The 19,669-nt window shown below is 48.6% G+C and overlaps 1 protein-coding gene across 3 annotated transcripts in view; it reads left to right on the top strand.

Annotated features, from left to right (window-relative positions):
* FLNB (filamin B) overlaps positions 1 to 19,669 on the top strand; it is a 530,593-nt gene that overhangs the window by 484,435 nt on the left and 26,489 nt on the right. For all 3 annotated transcript variants that reach the window (XM_078661490.1, XM_078661488.1, XM_078661489.1), the window contains 2 exons: positions 13,388 to 13,520; positions 19,188 to 19,364. In XM_078661490.1, the coding sequence (XP_078517616.1) occupies positions 13,388 to 13,520; positions 19,188 to 19,364 (310 nt within the window). The remainder of the gene's footprint in view (positions 1 to 13,387; positions 13,521 to 19,187; positions 19,365 to 19,669) is intronic.

Consider the following 19,669-nt stretch of genomic DNA (forward strand, 5'->3'; position numbering starts at 1 on the left):
GTGAAAGCAAAGATTTTAGCAAACTAGACATAGATTCCATTAAGGAGTCAAGCCCGTCTCCTGAATTAGTTAGTGAATCATTGCTTCCGCTCTCATCCATAAGACTGGCCAGACTGCTATCAGGAATTGTGTCATCCGGAACCCCTAAAGTTAGCAAATGTAGGGTGGAATCTAAGGGGTCAGACTCAGTTTGCACAGTGAGTGCCTGGAGAGTCACATCATTTGCTATCGCCACAGCTATATTGTCCCCCCCAGGGTTGGAACCCATAGCCCCTTGCGAGGTAATGGCAGGATTGTCCATGGGGGGATTTATTGGAATCACATCAGTTGAAGTTAACGTAATGATATCTGACCCAGCCGTAATGGAGGGGTCAGTGACATCATGATTAACTATCACGGGAACATGGGGGGTATTAGAAGGTAGTGTGCTCGTAACAGGGGCATTAGTAGAAATTAGTGGTTGACTGGTGGCGGGAGTAGAATCATTAATGGAATTCCCAGCTGAAGTAACAACAGGGTTTATCAAACTTGGCGGCGGGGAATGCACCAATGCAATGTTGCCCAATGAAGATCTTTTTGCGTGGGCAAGATCCAAAGATACTCTCCTTTCCATGATAGAAATGCCCTCATCTATCAGAGAATGAGTGCGAGAAATAAAATTATCTAGGGTGCCAATTACTTTTTTAGTTTTATCGTTTCCAGCTCTCTGGCTCCTAGTTTTACGAGTAGACATCTCTGGAAGGTTAAAAAAGGAAACAAACTATAATAAAATATCACAACAAGTGGTCCAAAGATAACTATAAGGACAAGGGGAGCAAATAAATAAACTGCTCAAAGGAAAAATGACCCCACTAGTTTCAATCAAAAAGGCAATTGTAGCAATCAATACGAACCAATAGTACAAGGGACTAATGAAGGTGCGCCCAGGCCAGGCACTGCAGGCCACGGAGGGCCACAGAGGGCCCGCCCTTTGCCCGGGCTTAGCCCCGGGCGCTCCCGCGCGCTCCCGCGCAGCGAGTAGCTTCCAAGTTTATAGTCCGATACCTATAGGGCGGGGTTAGGGCGGGGCGGTCAGGGAGAGCGGGGCCAGGTGACACGGCCAGAGACACCGGGACTCCTGGGAAAGCGAGTCCCGGGTCGCGCTCGCAGCCCTGCCGCCTCACCGTCTCACAGAGCCCCACAAGAGCAGCTGGGCGTGAAATCCACCGGCGAGTCAGGCAGGTGAGCAGCGAAGCGGGACCCGCGCAGCGGGTACCGCGAGTTGTGGGTGGAGGGTCCTGAAGAGAACAGAAACGCCGTCTTCCGAGTCCGTTTACAGCAAAGGAGTGTCCCACTGGCGAGAGATCCTTCCCACCTTTTCACCTGGGGCTGCTGGGGGCGGGGCGGTCAGGGAGAGCGGGGCCAGGTGACACGGCCAGAGACACCGGGACTCCTGGGAAAGCGAGTCCCGGGTCGCGCTCGCAGCCCTGCCGCCTCACCGTCTCACAGAGCCCCACAAGAGCAGCTGGGCGTGAAATCCACCGGCGAGTCAGGCAGGTGAGCAGCGAAGCGGGACCCGCGCAGCGGGTACCGCGAGTTGTGGAGGGTCCTGAAGAGAACAGAAACGCCGTCTTCCGAGTCCGTTTACAGCAAAGGAATTTATATTCTATACATTTACATCACAAAACAACAATACAAAAGTCATACATTTCCTAAAAATGATTATTGTTATTGTTATTGTTATTTGTGATTTGTATCGCGCCCAATCACCTGCAGGTCTCTAGGCGCTCGGAAATCGATGGTAAGAACAATAACTAGGCAATCACAGAATAAAAAGGCATCCACTAGCCTATATAGCCCTCATAATTCTTCTGAACAGCAGTGTTTTTAGCACCTTTCTAAACCGTAGGAGATTCCCTTCCCTGCGCAGCGTCTCAGGTAGTGTGTTCCATAACTGAGGGACTAACACAGAGAAGGATCTCCCTCCCTTGGTTACAAGTTTGTACCGGGGACAGACCAATAACTGAGAACCTGAAGATCTAAGAGTTCTCATTGGACTGTACACCACCAAGCGATCTTTTATGTAGGCGGGTGCCAAACCGTAAATTGCCTTGTGAGCTGTGCACAAATTCTTAAATTCCACTCGCTCTTTGATAGGGAGCCAGTGCAGGCTCCGTAACAGGGGAGATGCTTTAGTTGTCTTGGGAGCCTGAAGATGAGACGTGCAGCATCGTTCATGACGACCTGTAGCCTATTTGTCAGGGTTTTCGGCAGGCCGAGATAGAGGGCATTCCCATAATCAATCCTCAAGATAACAGTGGCTGCTACGATTGAGCGCATCATGGATTGAGAAAGGACGGGGGCTAGCTTCCGTAGCTGTCTGATGATATTGGTACAGCTTCCCACCACAGAAGAGATCTGACTAGCCATTGATAGATCGCAATCCAGGTTGATCCCCATGCTCTTTACATTCAAGCTAGGTTTTGGAGCAGGGCCTAACTCTACAGGCCAATAGAGGTCACACCGTGGTGAGGTGGCAGATGGAATCACCAATACCTCAGTCTTATCTGGGTTGATTTTCAAAAGATTTTCCGTCATCCATTGTACAGTGTACCTCAAGATGTTCTGGGCTTGGAGTTGTGCGGCGCTTGTGTTATCGACACTCAGCAACAGCTGCGTGTCGTCCGCATAGTTGAATACTGTGCAGCCCATGCACGCCAAGGAAGCAATCAGAGGTTGCAGGTAGAGATTAAATAGAAGTGGGGACAGGGCCGAGCCCTGAGGCACCCCACATTCTAGAGTCCCCACCTCAGAAATTTCGTCCCCAAGTTGTATCCTTTGGGTCCTTCCCAAAAGGAAGGATTGCAACCATCTGAAGGCCAGGCCTTTGATCCCGAAGTCACCCAATCTCTCCAGCAGCAGAGTATGGCTGACGGTATCGAACGCCGCTGAACGATCTAACAAAATCAGGGCGCTCGGTTTCTTACCGTCAGCCATGCCTCTCAATTCATCCAGCACCGAGAGCATCACCAACTCGGTGCTGTGATGAGCTCGGAACCCTGCCTGTCGTTCATGAAGTAGGTTGTAAGACTCCAGGTACATGGACAATGATTTTAATACATGCTGTTCCAGTATTTTTGAGAGGAATGGCAGCTGAGAGATAGGCCTATAGTTCTTTAGCACTGCGGGATCCGCGCCTGGTTTCTTCAATAGGGGTCTTACACGTGCTTCCTTAAGTTCAGCTGGTAAATACCCTGTTTCCAGGGATCTGTTAAGAAGGGAGGTAATGCATTCCTCCAATAAGGGGCGAGCTATCTGAAAAACCCTGGGTGGACACGGGTCTGCTGGAGATCCGGATTTAATTCTGCCCATCAACTGCTCCAGACTCAGTGTATCAATCTCTGGCAACAGTGCAATAGTACAGTCAACCGGTTTGTGAGAGGCTGTTGGCATAGCCATCCCATTTGCCAAGCCACTCTTTTAGTCTAATCAATCCACACATCCATGCATTCACTCAAGTTCTCACAGACACCACACCACTATCTATTTACACGGACCCCTTTGACTAGTTAACTTTCATTAAAGTAACCATAGAAAGCAATGTTGGTAATTATGTTCTCTGTTTCACTGATATTACACAATATTTGTTATATTTTATGTTCTTATGGTTATATACAAATTGGTCTACGCGTTTCGAACTCCTCCTTGCTAGGGAGTTCTCATCAGGACCAGAGCTCTTACATGGAGAGCCTGACGTAATACCTCACGACGTACATTCAAAACACCCATGCACTCTCTTCAAGTGGATTGTGATGATGAAGACAACTTGTTTAATTTCCTCAATATCCTTTCAGGAGTGTCCGGTTTAAAACATTTGGCGGGAAAAAAGCAACGTTTGGAGATTCGTCCTGAATGCGGGTATAATCATACGTCTAGGACCCATGTTGTGTTGAAATCCAACATGATGATGTGAATTTGAAATGTGACGTAACAGTATTGGCATTTGTTTTGTTTTCTTGCATTATGACTAGGGTGGTCAGATCAGAGGTCCTTGGCTTTGGAGCGGTGGTCTAAGGGCTGCAATATGCTTTCTGCTGCCCTGAGGCACCACCAAGCATATTACGACTTTCTTCACCACAAATGGTCTGTCTCATGGAGGTTCTTCCTCCATAAAACTGCTGGTGGAGAGGACTGAAATGGGGCCTTAGCTGGACCCTCTTCCCCCTGTGCATGGGTGGGCATGCACAGGGGCTCCTGTTGTGCCCCCCTGTATTTTTGCACCCCCAGTTCCTGCACAGGAAAGAATGCATGACATGGTGCATTCCTTCCCGCCTGCAGGAATGTGCACTGACTTTCCCGCTTCGGTGGTTTAAGGCTCACTATGAGCCTTTAAACTGCACCGCCACGCTGCCCGCCCACCAGGCCACAAATATACTTGTAATCTGGTAGGCGGGCGGCGAGTTTTGGCGGTGCAACAGCATGGTGGTGGCTAGCTGTCCGCTCCCGCCCCGCTAATACTCGTAATCAGGGCCTTATTCTTTGATTGCTTCGGTCTGAACCGAAAGCTATTTTCACAGAGCACTGTTAGGGAAGCGCTTGCCGTTTTCATTAAATTGAATCACTGGTAAACTAAAGTACCTTATAGAAACTTTACATTTGTATGTATATTTCATAAAAGAGAACAGCTTGTAGCCACAGTTTTTGATATGTGCGCTCAGATGATAAATTATACCTAGCCATTTGTGGGATTTTTGTGTTCTTCTAGTGTGTATGTATAGGAGGACTCCGTTAGAACAGGAGAATAAATACATTTCCTTTCTTGGAAATGCTCCTTTTCGTGTTTACATTTTATGTTAGAAACATCCATTTTTTTTTTTTACAAATTTTAATATAGCCTACTATTTAGGTGGCTTGTTCACACCAGTGGAAATAAACACTGAAACAAGGATGTCCAAACAGTTAAATAGCTGCTGCTTCTTTCACACGGATCTCTCTGCCTATAAAACCGCGTGGGGCCACTGCGGTCGGGCTGGCGCTTGAATACATCTTTTTTTTCTCGTTGTTAATTTCAACATGTTTAAATGCTTGTCACTCTCTCCCTCTCTATGCTATTAAACTTTTCAAAGAGTGATTGACTCTCATCCAGTTTTTAATCGTATCTTTTTATTGGCCTCTGTCCTCCATGTTTGTTTCCATTCTGAGCAATTAGTGGATCAAAGGCAAAGCTGCAAACCTGGACTGATGTTTGCCTCGGCGTGGAACAATATGGGTTTCATAAAACTCGTTGTCTGTTTACTTTGCTGTCGAGGGAGGGTTTCAGTCTACGCGAAGATTTTTACATATTTAATCGTTCTCGGTGCATAGTAACATCTGGTCAGCGTACGAGGGTCCGCTCGGTTTTCTGGCCCGAGGGAGGAGCTGAAAGGCAAATGGTGTCTTTTTGTCTAAAAAACCTGACGGGCGGTTGTTGCATTTGTATGCACCGAATAGAACACCACGCAATGTACAATAGCGTAGCAAGGGTGCCCATGAGTCCCGGTGCAGGCAAGGTGAATGGCCCCATTGAATACTGTTAAGATAGTAAAATACAGCATTGCTTGTGTTCATTTGGGCCCCTCAGGGCTTTGGCCCCCCCGGTGCTACTGCACCTGCTGCACTGATAGTCTCTGGGAGAGATTCAAGGTGTTAAGTCAGTTACCCCGGTGCAAGCAATGAGCCCGTCCACTGGTTGGGTTGCAGAGTACAGCATTGGGCCGCTAACTCTGTTGGGCCTTGGTGCCACTGCACCTGCTGCACTATTGATAGCTGTGCCCCCGACGGTATGGTCGACAGACGTTCCTTCCCCTTATGCAAGGGCATGAACAGGATATATTTTGCAAACTTCTGGCGGAAGCCATTCTTAGATTGCAGTTAGCCCCTTGACATCAGTACGTTTAATCGATGCAATGTGTGCGAAACACCGCCCCGTGCCCCCATGTGTGCGACCCTCTCTGCTACCGCTCACCAGGTGCGCCCACACCCCCATTGTATTACACAAGTTTGCAAGAGTTTTTTGATGTACGAAAGCAAACATAACTGACATTGCCAACGCATATCAGTGTTTTGTCTTTGGGTACTTCATATGCAATCTTAAGTCTTTGCCATAACGTTTGGATAGTACGGGCAGATTTTAGTGGAGTGGTGTGGCTCACTGGTTAGAGGCGGCAGACCCGGAAGCAGAGAACGGCCCGGGACCAGGGTTCAATTCCCGACGCGGCAGGGTCGTGAACCAGGGTCAGCGGACTCGACAATTCTCGCCTCGGTGCCTACTCTAACCAGGGATCACACTCGGCAACTCTGGGCATTAAGCTTGCCTCATCTCTACAACGGCCCCCCACAGACGCCGGGGATGCCTGGTTTCACCTTGGAGATACCCAGAAGGGACCATCTCACAGGGAAATCCAGGACGGGTTCCCCAGCGGTCTCCAGCGCCGGGACGCTTACGGGCAGCCGTGCACTTTACAAGTCCAACACATTTACATTTACATTTACATTTATGTGCTGCCCCTGCAGACAGGAGACTGGAATCTCCAGTACTGCCCACGACGGGCCTATAAACTCCCAAGGCACACTTTTTTTGGCGTTACAGCGGTTACGCCGGTCATTACCTACGTATTACGCCAAGAGCGCGCGCTGGGTGCTCGGTTCTTCGTCGGTAAGATTGAGCGATGATAGCTCAATCTTACCGACGAAGAACCGAGCACCCAGGATAGCTCAGCTATCCGAGTACCACCCGAAAGGCCGTTTCACCGCAAGCTTCACACGACAGCGGGTGTCGTCCTGTCTGGTCAAAGGGTATACAAGTCATTCGAAAGTTTAATTTTGTGTGTGTGTGAGTGTATGTACTTGTGCGTTTGTGAAACACATATGCCTCTCCCTGGAGACTGAGTAGTGACGGCACCCCGCCTTTGGATAATCGTGTTTGCTTTCATGACCGCATACAATAGAAAATAATTCATAATCACTTTAATTTATTGTGCTTTTCTTTTGCTGTGCATTATATTTCCGAAGGTGTGGAATAATCCCGTTCTCTTCTAACAGACTGTCACACCCATAACAGTGTAAAATAAAAGCGGAACAGTATATAGAATTTATGAAATGATTCAGTGCTTGTTGTTAAAAAAATAATATAGCCTCATAGCGTTCATTTTTATTGACACCATCTGATGTTACCAGTGAGCTTCCACCACTTCATCCAGGGACATCCTAAGGTTTTTGGGGGCCCTGGACCAAACCTATTTTGGGGGCCCCTGTTCAGAACGGGTTTGAATTTATGATTCAATTTCAGCTCTTTCGTGCCCTCTTAGGCCAGGTCACTGACAGTATACAGACCCAATTGTCCAAATTCTAAATGTGTTTACATCTAATGCTCAGGGATAGTGATGTGTGTTATCAATATTGTAACACCTCGCCGGTTCCTAATATTATTGTAAATAATATCTGTGACACACTCCCATTTCTCATATGTTTGGTCCTATTGTGATCTAAAATAAACCTTTTTATGGATGTTGCATGAAAAATAAACACAACATTTCTCTGCAAAATGTCTAATAGATTCTTACACGTCACCTATTTTACAAATAAATAGAAGTAAAACGGAATTCAAAACAATCTGTTAAGTAATTATTCAAGGTCATCAGGGCAAGACGATCAGGGTCCCCCAGAAAGGCTGGGCCTGGCCCACTTTGGCCATGCCTTAAAACGTCTCAGACTTCACCGCCTTTATATACAAACTATTTTTAAGTCTGACTACAAGCAGCTGTATGAAGGAATTGTGTTCATCAAAAAAGTGCAATGTGAAAAAGTACAGAGAGAGAAGGGCTTGGGGTCAGCTCCTCTCACACCACCGCCCCCGTAAACCATTAGCTTTCATGTGCTTTTCGTGGTTTGCCATTGTTTGAGTGGGCTGTAATTCAAAGCATTTTGTAAATGCCCATGTAGTACATTTGAGTTCGATTCTTTTTTCTCATGGAGCATCAAATAGCCCTTCTGTTAAACTCCAGATGTGGCATGATTGATGTACAGCTTGTAATTGCAAGCCATTATGTGTTCTTTAATGAATATACTTTCCTGGCACAGCAACTTTGTAATTAGTGAATTATGGCTTTTTTTATTGAAGTATTTTCTGTGAGGATGCCTTAGCCTGTCATACACAGTGATATTCACTAATCACCACTTACACGTCCATTTGTTTTTCATTGATGTCATGATAGCATGTTAACTGGATTTTTATTTTATCACACATTAAAGATGCATTGCACACACGTTTTCTATTAAAATCCAGCCAAAATAACTACCATTTGTCAAAATTACCTTTTATGTATTATTTTATTTCTAGGGCAACTATGGTAACACGCAGTTGCTTATCACCAAACACTTCGCCAAAGGAGAAAACAGACACATAGCTTTGCCATTGATAGTTACATCACCTTATGCAACTAACTGTACAAATGGGTGCATTTCAGCTAACATTGAAAATGTCCTTTCCTCCCAAAACAAATGAGCATCATCCCTATTCAATTATAAAAGGAACTTCAAAGAACATCTACTTAGCAAGTTATACTAATGTACTTTGTGATATCTAGGGCCGGGCCAATTTATTACCTTATTTCTAATCCCTCCTTTTTAGGTCTCGGCAACGAGAACTATTGTCGCCTAGTAAGCTAGCAAGGGACTACAGAGAGGTGGACGAGCCGACCAGGGTCTGTGGACGCGCACAAAGGCAGGCAGGCAGGCAGGCAGGCAGGCAGGCACGCACCAGACACACACACAGACAGACACACGCACGCAGGCATGCATGCATGCACACACACACACACACACACACACACACACACACACACACTCTCTCTCTCTCTCTCTGCCGCCCCCCCCCCACTCACCGGGCTCTTTCCCTCCACATCGGGTCAGTCACGGCAGAAGGCAGGCTCTGTGTCTTCTCCGGCGATCTTCAGCTGATGTGCACGCTCACGCTGCGTCTCCTGCGCGCCCACCACGCTGTTTCGCGCCCGTTGATCCTCAGCTTGTGATTACTACTCCTTCTAACCCGGATTCTAAATTACTATTTCTTGGTTCTCTAACTCCACTCTGTTGATTCGTAACAAACTGATATTCAGCACATTTCACAGTCTCGCTTTTGCTTCTCATAAATACAATAAGATTATTTTAAGCAATGTCTACCCTTCTTTTGGTTCTGTGCCTATTATGCTTCGGACTATAGAGTTTTAGAAAGTGTGGTGGAAGATTCCATGATATCAGCGGCAGTGCACAGTGCAGAGTGAGTGTGCAGAGTAGTGAGTGCAGAGTAGTGAGTGCAGAGTAGTGAGTGCAGAGTAGTGAGTGCAGAGTAGTGAGTGCAGAGTAGTGAGTGCAGAGTAGTGAGTGCAGAGTGAGTGTGCAGAGTGAGTGTGCAGAGTGAGTGTGCAGAGTGAGTGTGCAGAGTGAGTGTGCAGAGTGAGTGTGCAGAGTGAGTGTGCAGAGTGAGTGTGCAGAGTGAGTGTGCAGAGAAGTGAGTGCAGAGTAGTGAGTGCAGAGTAGTGAGTGCAGAGTAGTGAGTGCAGAGTAGTGAGTGCGCAGAGTAGTGAGTGCGCAGAGTAGTGAGTGCGCAGAGTAGTGAGTGCGCAGAGTAGTGAGTGCGCACAGAAGTAGTGAGTGCGCAGAGTAGTGAGTGCGCAGAGTAGTGAGTGCGCAGAGGAGTGAGTGCGCAGAGGAGTGAGTGCGCAGAGGAGTGAGTGCGCAGAGGAGTGAGTGCGCAGAGGAGTGAGTGCAGAGTAGTGAGTGCAGAGTAGTGAGTAGTGAGTGCAGAGTAGTGAGTGCAGAGTGAGTGTGCAGAGTGAGTGTGCAGAGTAGTGAGTGCAGAGGAGTGAGTGCGCAGAGTAGTGAGTGCAGAGTAGTGAGTGCAGAGTAGTGAGTGCAGAGTAGTGAGTGCAGAGTAGTGAGTGCAGAGTAGTGAGTGCAGAGTAGTGAGTGCAGAGTAGTGAGTGCAGAGTAGTGAGTGCAGAGTAGTGAGTGCAGAGTAGTGAGTGCAGAGTAGTGAGTAGTGAGTGCAGAGTAGTGAGTGCAGAGTAGTGAGTGCAGAGTAGTGAGTGCAGAGTAGTGAGTGCAGAGTAGTGAGTAGTGAGTGCAGAGTAGTGAGTAGTGAGTGCAGATTAGTGAGTAGTGAGTGCAGATTAGTGAGTAGTGAGTGCAGAGTAGTGAGTGCAGAGTAGTGAGTGCAGAGTAGTGAGTGCAGAGTGTAGAGTAGTGAGTAGTGAGTAGTGAGTAGTGAGTGCAGAGTAGTGAGTGCAGAGTGCAGAGTAGTGAGTGCAGAGTAGTGAGTGCAGAGTAGTGAGTGCAGAGTGCAGAGTAGTGAGTGCAGAGTGCAGTGCAGGTATGTGCAGTGCAGGTATGTGCAGTGCAGTGCAGGTGAGTGCAGTGCAGGTGAGTGCAGTGCAGTGCAGGTGAGTGCAGTGCAGGTGAGTGCAGTGGAGTGCAGTGCAGTGCAGTGCAGGTGAGTGCAGTGCAGGTGAGTGCAGTGCAGGTGAGTGCAGTGCAGTGCAGGTGAGTGCAGTGCAGGTGAGTGCAGTGCAGTGCAGTGCAAGTGAGTGCAGTGCAGGTGAGTGCAGTGCAGGTGAGTGCAGTGCAGGTGAGTGCAGTGCAGGTGAGTGCAGTGCAGGTGAATGCAGTACAGGTGAGTGCAGTGGAGTGCAGTGCAGGTGAGTGCAGTGCAGTGGAGTGCAGTGCAGTGCAGGTGAGTGCAGTGGAGTGCAGTGCAGTGCAGTGCAGTGCAGGTGAGTGCAGTGCAGGTGAGTGCAGTGCAGGTGAGTGCAGTGCAGTGCAGGTGAGTGCAGTGCAGGTGAGTGCAGTGCAGGTGAGTGCAGTGCATGTGAGTGCAGTGCAGTGCAATGCAGGTGAGTGCAGGGCAGTGCAGGTGAGTGCAGTGCAGGTGAGTGCAGAGTAGTGAGTGCAGAGTGCAGTGCAGGTATGTGCAGTGCAGTGCAGGTGAGTGCAGTGCAGTGCAGGTGAGTGCAGTGCAGGTGAGTGCAGTGCAGGTGAGTGCAGTACAGGTGAGTGCAGTGCAGTGCAGGTGAGTGCAGTGCAGGTGAGTGCAGTGCAGGTGAGTGCAGTGCAGGTGAGTGCAGTGCAGGTGAGTGCAGTGGAGTGCAGTGCAGTGCAGTGCAGGTGAGTGCAGTGCAGGTGAGTGCAGTGCAGGTGAGTGCAGTGCAGGTGAGTGCAGTGCAGTGCAGGTGAGTGCAGTGCAGGTGAGTGCAGTGCAGTGCAGGTGAGTGCAGTGCAGGTGAGTGCAGTGCAGGTGAGTGCAGTGCAGGTGAGTGCAGTGCAGGTGAGTGCAGTGCAGTGCAGGTGAGTGCAGTGCAGGTGAGTGCAGTGCAGGTGAGTGCAGTGGAGTGCAGTGCAGTGCAGTGCAGGTGAGTGCAGTGCAGGTGAGTGCAGTGCAGGTGAGTGCAGTGCAGTGCAGGTGAGTGCAGTGCAGTGCAGGTGAGTGCAGTGCAGTGCAGGTGAGTGCAGTGCAGTGCAGGTGAGTGCAGTGCAGGTGAGTGCAGTGCAGGTGAGTGCAGTGCAGTGCAGGTGAGTGCAGTGCAGGTGAGTGCAGTGCAGGTGAGTGCAGTGCAGGTGAGTGCAGGTGAGTGCAGTGCAGTGTAGGTGAGTGCAGTGCAGGTTTGCAGTGCAGGTCAGTGCAGTGCAGGTGAGTGCAGTGCAGTGTAGGTGAGTGCAGTGGAGTGCAGTGCAGGTGAGTGCAGGTGAGTGCAGTGCAGTGCAGGTGAGTGCAGTGCAGTGCAGGTGAGTGCAGTGCAGGTGAGTGCAGTGCAGGTGAGTGCAGTGCAGTGCAGGTGAGTGCAGTGCAGGTGAGTGCAGTGCAGTGCAGGTGAGTGCAGTGCAGGTGAGTGCAGTGCACTGCAGGTGAGTGCAGTGCACTGCAGGTGAGTGCACTGCAGGCGAGTGCAGTGCAGGTGAGTGCAGATGAGTGCAGTGCAGGTGAGTGCAGTGCAGTGCAGGTGAGTGCAGTGCAGTGCAGGTGAGTGCAGTGGAGTGCAGGTGAGTGCAGTGCAGGTGAGTGCAGTGCAGTGGAGTGCAGGTGAGTGCAGTGCAGTGCAGGTGAGTGCAGTGCAGTGGCATGCAGGTGAGTGCAGTGCAGTGGCGTGCAGGTGAGTGCAGTGCAGGTGAGTGCAGTGCAGGTGAGTGCAGTGCAGTGCAGGTGAGTGCAGTGCAGGTGAGTGCAGTGCAGGTGAGTGCAGTGCAGTGCAGGTGAGTGCAGTGCAGGTGAGTGCAGTGCAGGTGAGTGCAGTGCAGTGCATGTGAATGCAGTGCAGTGCAGGTGAGTGCAGGTGAGTGCAGTGCAGGTGAGTGCAGTGTAGGTGAGTGCAGGTGAGTGCAGTGCAGTGTAGGTGATTGCAGTGCAGTGCAGGTGAGTGCAGTGCAGGTGATTGCAGTGCAGTGCAGGTGAGTGCAGGTGAGTGCAGTGCAGTGCAGGTGAGTGCAGGTGAGTGCAGTGCAGGTGAGTGCAGTGCAGGTGAGTGCAGTGCAGTGCAGTGCAGGTGAGTGCAGTGCAGGTGAGTGCAGTGCAGTTGAGTGCAGTGCAGTGCAGGTGAGTGCAGTGCAGGTGAGTGCAGTGCAGTGCAGGTGAGTGCAGTTGAGTGCAGAGTGGTGTGTATTGACAATGTAAATGACAATGCCATTTATTTATGATTTAAAGAAAAAAAAAGAAATGTCATGAGCAATGCCTATAGCTCTACCTTTAATGATGCCGAGACCATTGCATTGTAAATGCTTGTTGTTTTACACTGTCCTTTATACTTTTCTATTACTTACCTGCCTCCTCTCACTCTGTACCTTGCATTATATTTAATTATTTCACAGTACCATGTCATATATTGTACATAATAGTCAGCCCATTGCTGTATTTTAAGTACATTTTCCTCTTGCTGCTACAATTGCTCACATGTTAATATGTAAAAATGCCTAATATGTTATTACCGCTCTTCAAGTTAAGCATGCTCAAACCCTATTGTGAATGTGTTGTCCACCCTGTACAATAAAACGATACATTAATCGCTAAAGTGGGTGCATTGCAGGATATCTTAGAACATAACATTGTATTTTGCACAGTATCTTCCTAAAACTACACTCAAAGAGGTTTGACTTCCAAGGTGAAGTGGTATACTGAGATCCCTCTCACATATTAATGAGGTCATATTTCATGCTTCTAAGATGTTTGGGGCATTCTGGGGCCCATTTGTGGATGGCACTATAGTCAGCTGCCTAGCATTGAATTTTCCCTAGAACAGGTACTGCAATGTAGCAATGTCCTACTAAAGTTCCCTTATATTCTCCTGGCTGTTACTGTACTGATGGACTTATGTTGCATCCGCAGGAGACTGGGTTGAAGGCGAATCAGCCGGTGTCATTTGCTCTAAGGCTTAACGGGGCAAAGGGCAAGATTGATGCTAAAGTCCATAGCCCATCAGGAGCTGTAGAGGAATGCCTTGTGACTGAACTGGAACCAGGTGAGTTTAAGATGGTTCTTTACCTGCTATGCCATCACTCTGTAGTATTTATCATAAGAACAATGGTGCTGCTTACAGTGAGTGTATTCATATGCTTTTAAGACTTAATGATCCATTTGTTACAATTGCTTCTCATTTGATAGACCTCGGGAAGACACCAAATGAGTATATGAAGCCATATTGGTGCATCCCAGGTTTGAACATATGTATTTGCAAATATGATGATCCTTACTTTAGACAACCTACCTTCGCTTCTATTCAGGGGTTTGATTCATGATGCATTTCAGATTCAGAACTTCAGGGTACCTACCTACTTTGATTGGTGACATTTAATTTAATGCTGAGCCGAAGGTCCTGGTGTATGATTGGCCTGATAACGCATACCTCCACAGCATCCGAAATGCAGACTAGCAGTTTTTTTGCACTGTGCCAGATGTACTAATCCAGAACAAAGCTAAGAGGCTCTTAGCAAAGATTCATAGAAATCCGGCCTCTTAAATATTTATGGGGCATAATTTACTCTGCAAATCCCTGCGAACAGCTACAAATGAAGAACTGGTGCCTTGCAAGCAAAAGCAAATGCTGATCTTTTAATTTGTACTGGAAAAGTACTAGTAGTGCCAGTCTAAGTCCTTTAAATGGAGGGTGGGATTAGCAATAAAATTGGCACATCACAAAAAGAACCTTGAAGAGCAAGTAAGTGCAGGGGCCCAGAGTTTTTTTTTTGGAGCCTGTTGGTGGTGCTGCCTAATGTTGTTGCAAATGGTGCAGTTCCAGTGCGAACAGGCTCGTTTGCGATGGTGAAGGAAGAATGTCTCTTGTTCGGTTCTCCCTCCGAATCCCATTGGGAGTTCGGAATCCATTGCCTTCACGCTCAGACTGTCCCCGGCACAAGCACTTAAGGTGCTGCTGGTCTATAGGGCGCCAGGCCCTATGGGCTCCTTCCTGGAGGATCTGCAGATAGCCATTTCCGAGTTGGCGCTGACCACTCAGCATTGCGTAGTGGCTGGCGACTTCAACTTCCATCTTGATGTGACAGGCGACCCGGATACTATTAAATTGCTGGACATAACATCTCCACTGGGTCTCGCCCCATATGTGTCTGGTCCTACGCATGAGAGAGGGCATACCCTCGATCAAGTGTTTTCATCAGTTCCGATTACTGATGTAGAAACTTTGCCTGTGCTCTGGACGGACCACAGGCTGATCAAGTTTTCTGTGTCGGAGAATGGGCGGCCAGACAACATTGCTCCCGTGTTACCTAGACCAGCCTCGAGAGCGCTGCATAGAGTGACATCTGATATGCTAGAGCAGGCGCTCGTGGAACACCCTTGCCAGCTCTCGGGTGTTCTGGAAAGAGACACGGAGGCCTTGCAGTCGTGGTTGATTGAAAGGCTGGACGATCTTGCCCCACAGGTAGTCCCTCGGTCCACGGTAGTACGGCAATCTGCGCCGTGGTTCACAGAGGCGCTGAGGGTGGCTCGCAGCCAGTGCAAGGTTGCTGAGCGGGCCTGGCGCCTTCAGTACAATGGGGAGGCCAAACTTGCCTATAGGGCGGCTATCAAGGCCTATCACCGGGACATTCTTGGGGCCAAGAAAGAATACCTTGCTAGGAGGATTGAGGCGGCGGCGAACTCCTGTAAGGAGATCTTCACTGTGGTGAAGGAGTTCACGACCCCCAGTTCCCATTCACCCCCGCCAGTATCATCGGAGGCGTGGGCATGTGATCTTGCCAGTTTTTTCACCAACAAGATCAAGGCGATTCAGGCCTCTTTCTCGGAGAGCGTTGAGGAGAGCGGTTGCGGCCCCGGGGCGGGATGTGAGCTACCGCCCACGCCTGTCGCAGTGTTGACAGACTTTCCTGCTGTCACGAGCGAGGCGTCGCGGGTGCTGCTTGCCAGCCTTAAATCAGGCTCGCCACTTGACCCCTGCCCTGCCAAATTTTTGTCTGAGATGGCGGCGGTGGTGAATCCTCTGGTTAATCCCATCCTCAACGCCTCCCTGAGGGAGGGGAGGGTGCCTTGCACCTGGAAGAGGGCGATGGTCATCCCCCTCTTGAAAAAGCCGGGTCTTGATGCCGAGGTCTTGGCCAATTACAGGCCAATTTCACTTCTTCCGGCTTTGGCCAAGATCACCGAGAAACATGTTCATGGCGTCTTGTCGAGCTTTTTAGAAACTAACCATTTGCTCCATCCTTCCCAATCCGGATTCCGTCCTAACTTTAGCACGGAAACGGCGTTGTTGGAGGTCTCGGAGATCATCAGGGAGACTTTGGATGTTGGTGGCAAGGCCATGCTAGTCATGTTGGACCTGCCGGCGGCCTTTGACACCGTCCCTCATGCGGCGCTCCTCGCCAGGCTCCATGACATCGGCATTAGGGGGACGGTGTTCAAATGGTTTACATCTTTTCTGGAAGGCCGCCGCCAGACGATCTGGGTCTCGCGGAGCTCCGCCGAGATGCCGCCTTTGGGAGTCGGGGTTCCACAGGGCTCTGTGTTGAGCCCATCGTTGTTTAACATCTTTATGTCCCCTCTGGCGGCGGCGGTGGAGGCTCACGGGGCCCAGATCGTGTCCTACGCCGATGATACGCAACTCCTCTTTACATGTGGCAAAGATCAGCCATTTGATGGAGAGAGTATTCGGGGCTGTTTGGGCATGGTATTCGATTGGTTCCAGCATAACAACTTGAAGGCCAACTCCAGTAAATCGGAGGTTCTATTCTTTGGATGTGTCACTGACCCTGAGTGGCGGCAATGGTGGCTGGCTGAAATGAGCCCTCCGGCACAGTCATCCTTGGTTGCCAAAAATCTCGGGGTCAAACTTGACAATAAGTTGTCACTGAGAGCCCATGTACTTGGTCTGGTTGGAACTTGCTTCGGTATTTTGAAGATGCTCCGCAAGTTTCTTCCATTGCTTTCTGCGGAGCACAGGCGGATTACCGTGCAGGCGCTTATTGGGTCTAGGCTGGACTATGCCAATGCCCTCTTTCTTGGCCTTCCTGATTACCTGGTCCAGCGTCTACAGGTGGCGCAAAATTCTGCTGCCCGCGCGATTTTTGGCCTGCATAGGCGATCGCGAGCTTCGGGGTTGCTACAGAAGCTCCATTGGCTGCCCATCCGTAAGCGGATTATGTTTAAATCCCTTACGCTGATGCACAAGGCATTGTTTCGCTCCGGGGCCGGATATCTACGGCGCAGGCTGATCTTTTACCGCCCTGCTCGCTCACTGCGTTCCGAATCTCTTTTTACTGCCGTGGTTCCTCGCGTGCGGAAGGCCCGCACTGGGGGCCGCTCCTTCGGCTTCAAGGCACCCCAGTTGTGGAATTCCCTACCACTGGCGTTTCGCAGTATCCCTAATCTGCTTCAATTTAGGAAGAGCCTGAAGACGTGGCTTTTTAATGTCTAGTTGCTCTTTTGGTGGGTCTTTTTCTTTTTTTTTTTCTGTATTTTGTTTCGTGTTATGTTACTACACACTGAGCTGTTTGTGGAAAGCGCCGGGACACTCTGTCGGAGTAGCTGTGCGCTATATAAATTCATTTTAACATAACATAACATAACAACAGCTTGATTGAAGAGCACAACAGCTTGATTTAAGAGCCTACTGAGTGGCACCAAAGGTCCGGGACCTGAGGGGTACCACATGGGGGTCAAATACTCGCTGATGATGGGACCAGGAGCTGTTGGGGAGCCTTTTTATGTCCCTGCTGCTCAGATCAGGAGGCCAGCAGACTAGTCCTTTGAGCCACTATGGTGTCCTGGGTTTAAGATTAGGTTGCAGGTCCACTTCTTCTTACCCAGGCAAGAGGGCAGCATGCCAGTACAACAGGGCTGCTGTTCCTTTAGAGCTGCAGTTAAACAGAGTGGAAGTCCTTTTAGCAGCACAGAGGTCCATCCTTCCTGGCAGAGCATCCATAGGTCCATAAGTGTACTGAAGTGGTGGTGTCTGAGGTCCTTCTTTTATAAACCGTTGTGCCTTTAAAGTAGGGAGGCACTTCTAGAGGCTTGCTTTTCTGGCCTGGCTCCCGCCTAACTACAGGTGGGTTACCCCCCTTAGTGTGGAGGCAGCACATACCCTATTCAAGTGTAAGTTGGGCTGTGTCCAGCTCCCCCTCCCATCCTGCCAGTGGTGGCCCATCCAGTCACTCCTAAGCTCCCATTGTGTGTGACTGTTTAGGAGGAATACACAAAGCCCGACTGTCACCCACTCCTAGGCACATGACTGAGAGACAGGCCACAGTAACCAAATGGCTAAAGCAATAGAACACCAACTTTCTAATAGTGGCATTTCAGAACTATAATTTAATATCCATATTCACAGCAAATTAGGATTTTAAAATAGGATTCCAGAAACACCAAACATGAACTTGTTATTCTTCTCATTTGGAAATCACACTTCTAAAAAATAACAAGGCAACTCCAGTGTTATCCTAAGGGAGAGATAGGCCTTGCAGTAGTGAAACATGAACTTAAAAGTTTTTCACTTCCAGGATATTTAAAAGTTAAAAGTACATTGTACCCTGCCCTCTGGCCTATTCAGGGCCTACCCGAGGGGTGACTTTGATGTATTCAAAATGGAGATTTGGTCCTGGCAAAAGGTTTACTTTGCCAAGTCGAAATGGCAGTCTAAAACTGCACACACATGCTCTGCAGTGGCAGGCCTGAGACATGTTTGAGGGGCTACTTTGGGTGGCACAATCAGTGCTGCAGGCGCACTAGTGTAATTTAATTTACAGGCACTGGACACATGCAGGTCCACATTTCTAGGTACTTGTAAGGTAATTAAATATTCAAATTTGATATGAGCGAATGTTACCATGTTTTAGGGAAAGAGCACAAGCACTATAGCATGGTACAGTGTGCAAAGTCCTAATACCAGCAATAACGAAGTCAGCAAAAACAGGAGGTTTGAATGAAAAAAGTTAGGGGGACCATGCCAAGGATGCCCGACTTAACACAATAGCTCTAACTATGTACTAATCGGCAAGCTTGTGTCGCTGTGAGAATGAATTGGTGAATGTGAGAATGGGTAAACACTTGCGTGGATGATTGAGATGATGGAGGAATGGAATGGGCGAGTGGTGCATATGTGGATGTTTGGTTGGGTGAGTGCTTGGATTTATGGTTGAAAAAGTAAATGTTGGGTGAATGGCTGTATAATTAGGTGATTGAGATGCCTTTGGCAGCAGATTGCTTGGATGGTCTATGGGTCTTCTATAGGGTCAAACCTAGTTAAACGATAAGAGGACCAGCAAGAACATCTAGCTCTAAGTTAAAGACATTTGTCATTTTCGCGCTTCCTCATGGGGAAGAAGGCTATCGGCACATCATTTGTAATGGAGTATTGGTCTGCAGCCTCGTGCACACTGAAACTTCCTGCACCATACTAATAATTCACAACTAATTGATGCTGTTGATGGGGCCTATTTCACCTGGTGCCATTGCACACCTGGTTGCATTATTTGCCCACACTTTGAGTGGTTTGTGTTTAAATACATTGTATGCATTCATTAACCACTGACAATAAACACAAAAAATATTTATATAACACTCATAGCATTTTACTTTTTTTAGTCATGTGTATCACTGAGTAGTCCTTTAGTACTTGGTCTTTTAAGACACAAAAATTCACAACACTCCTAGTAAACAAATGATCTCCATCGTTCTACAGACCGCTATGCTGTGCGTTTCATCCCTCGTGAAAATGGCACACACACCATTGATGTGAAGTTCAACGGCAGCCATGTTCCAGGCAGCCCCTTCAAAGTGCGTGTTGGAGAGCCTGGTCAGGCGGGAGATCCCGGTCTGGTGACAGCTTATGGATCTGGCTTGGAAAGTGGCACCACAGGTAAGGCCACCTTCTACTGTTAACGAGTGTATGCATCGTGTTCACATCAGTGCCCTATACACAAGCGCTTTTATGGTAAATAGAAATGTGCCCCATATAATCAATGAACACACACTTACTCTTCTGTAAGTTACTTAATAAAGTAAAGAAAAGATGTCCTAATAATTTCAGAAGAGATTAACTGAATTTTTATCTAACCTATTATTATTAACATTAATATCTATTTATAATGTTTATAGTGCTGATGCTGTTAGAAGCAACAGCTCCAATGCATGTTGACATGAAAAGCTGAAACTTTTCCTCCT

Source organism: Lissotriton helveticus, chromosome 9, assembly GCF_964261635.1.
Source record: "Lissotriton helveticus chromosome 9, aLisHel1.1, whole genome shotgun sequence".
NCBI classification, from domain to species: Eukaryota; Metazoa; Chordata; class Amphibia; order Caudata; family Salamandridae; genus Lissotriton; species Lissotriton helveticus.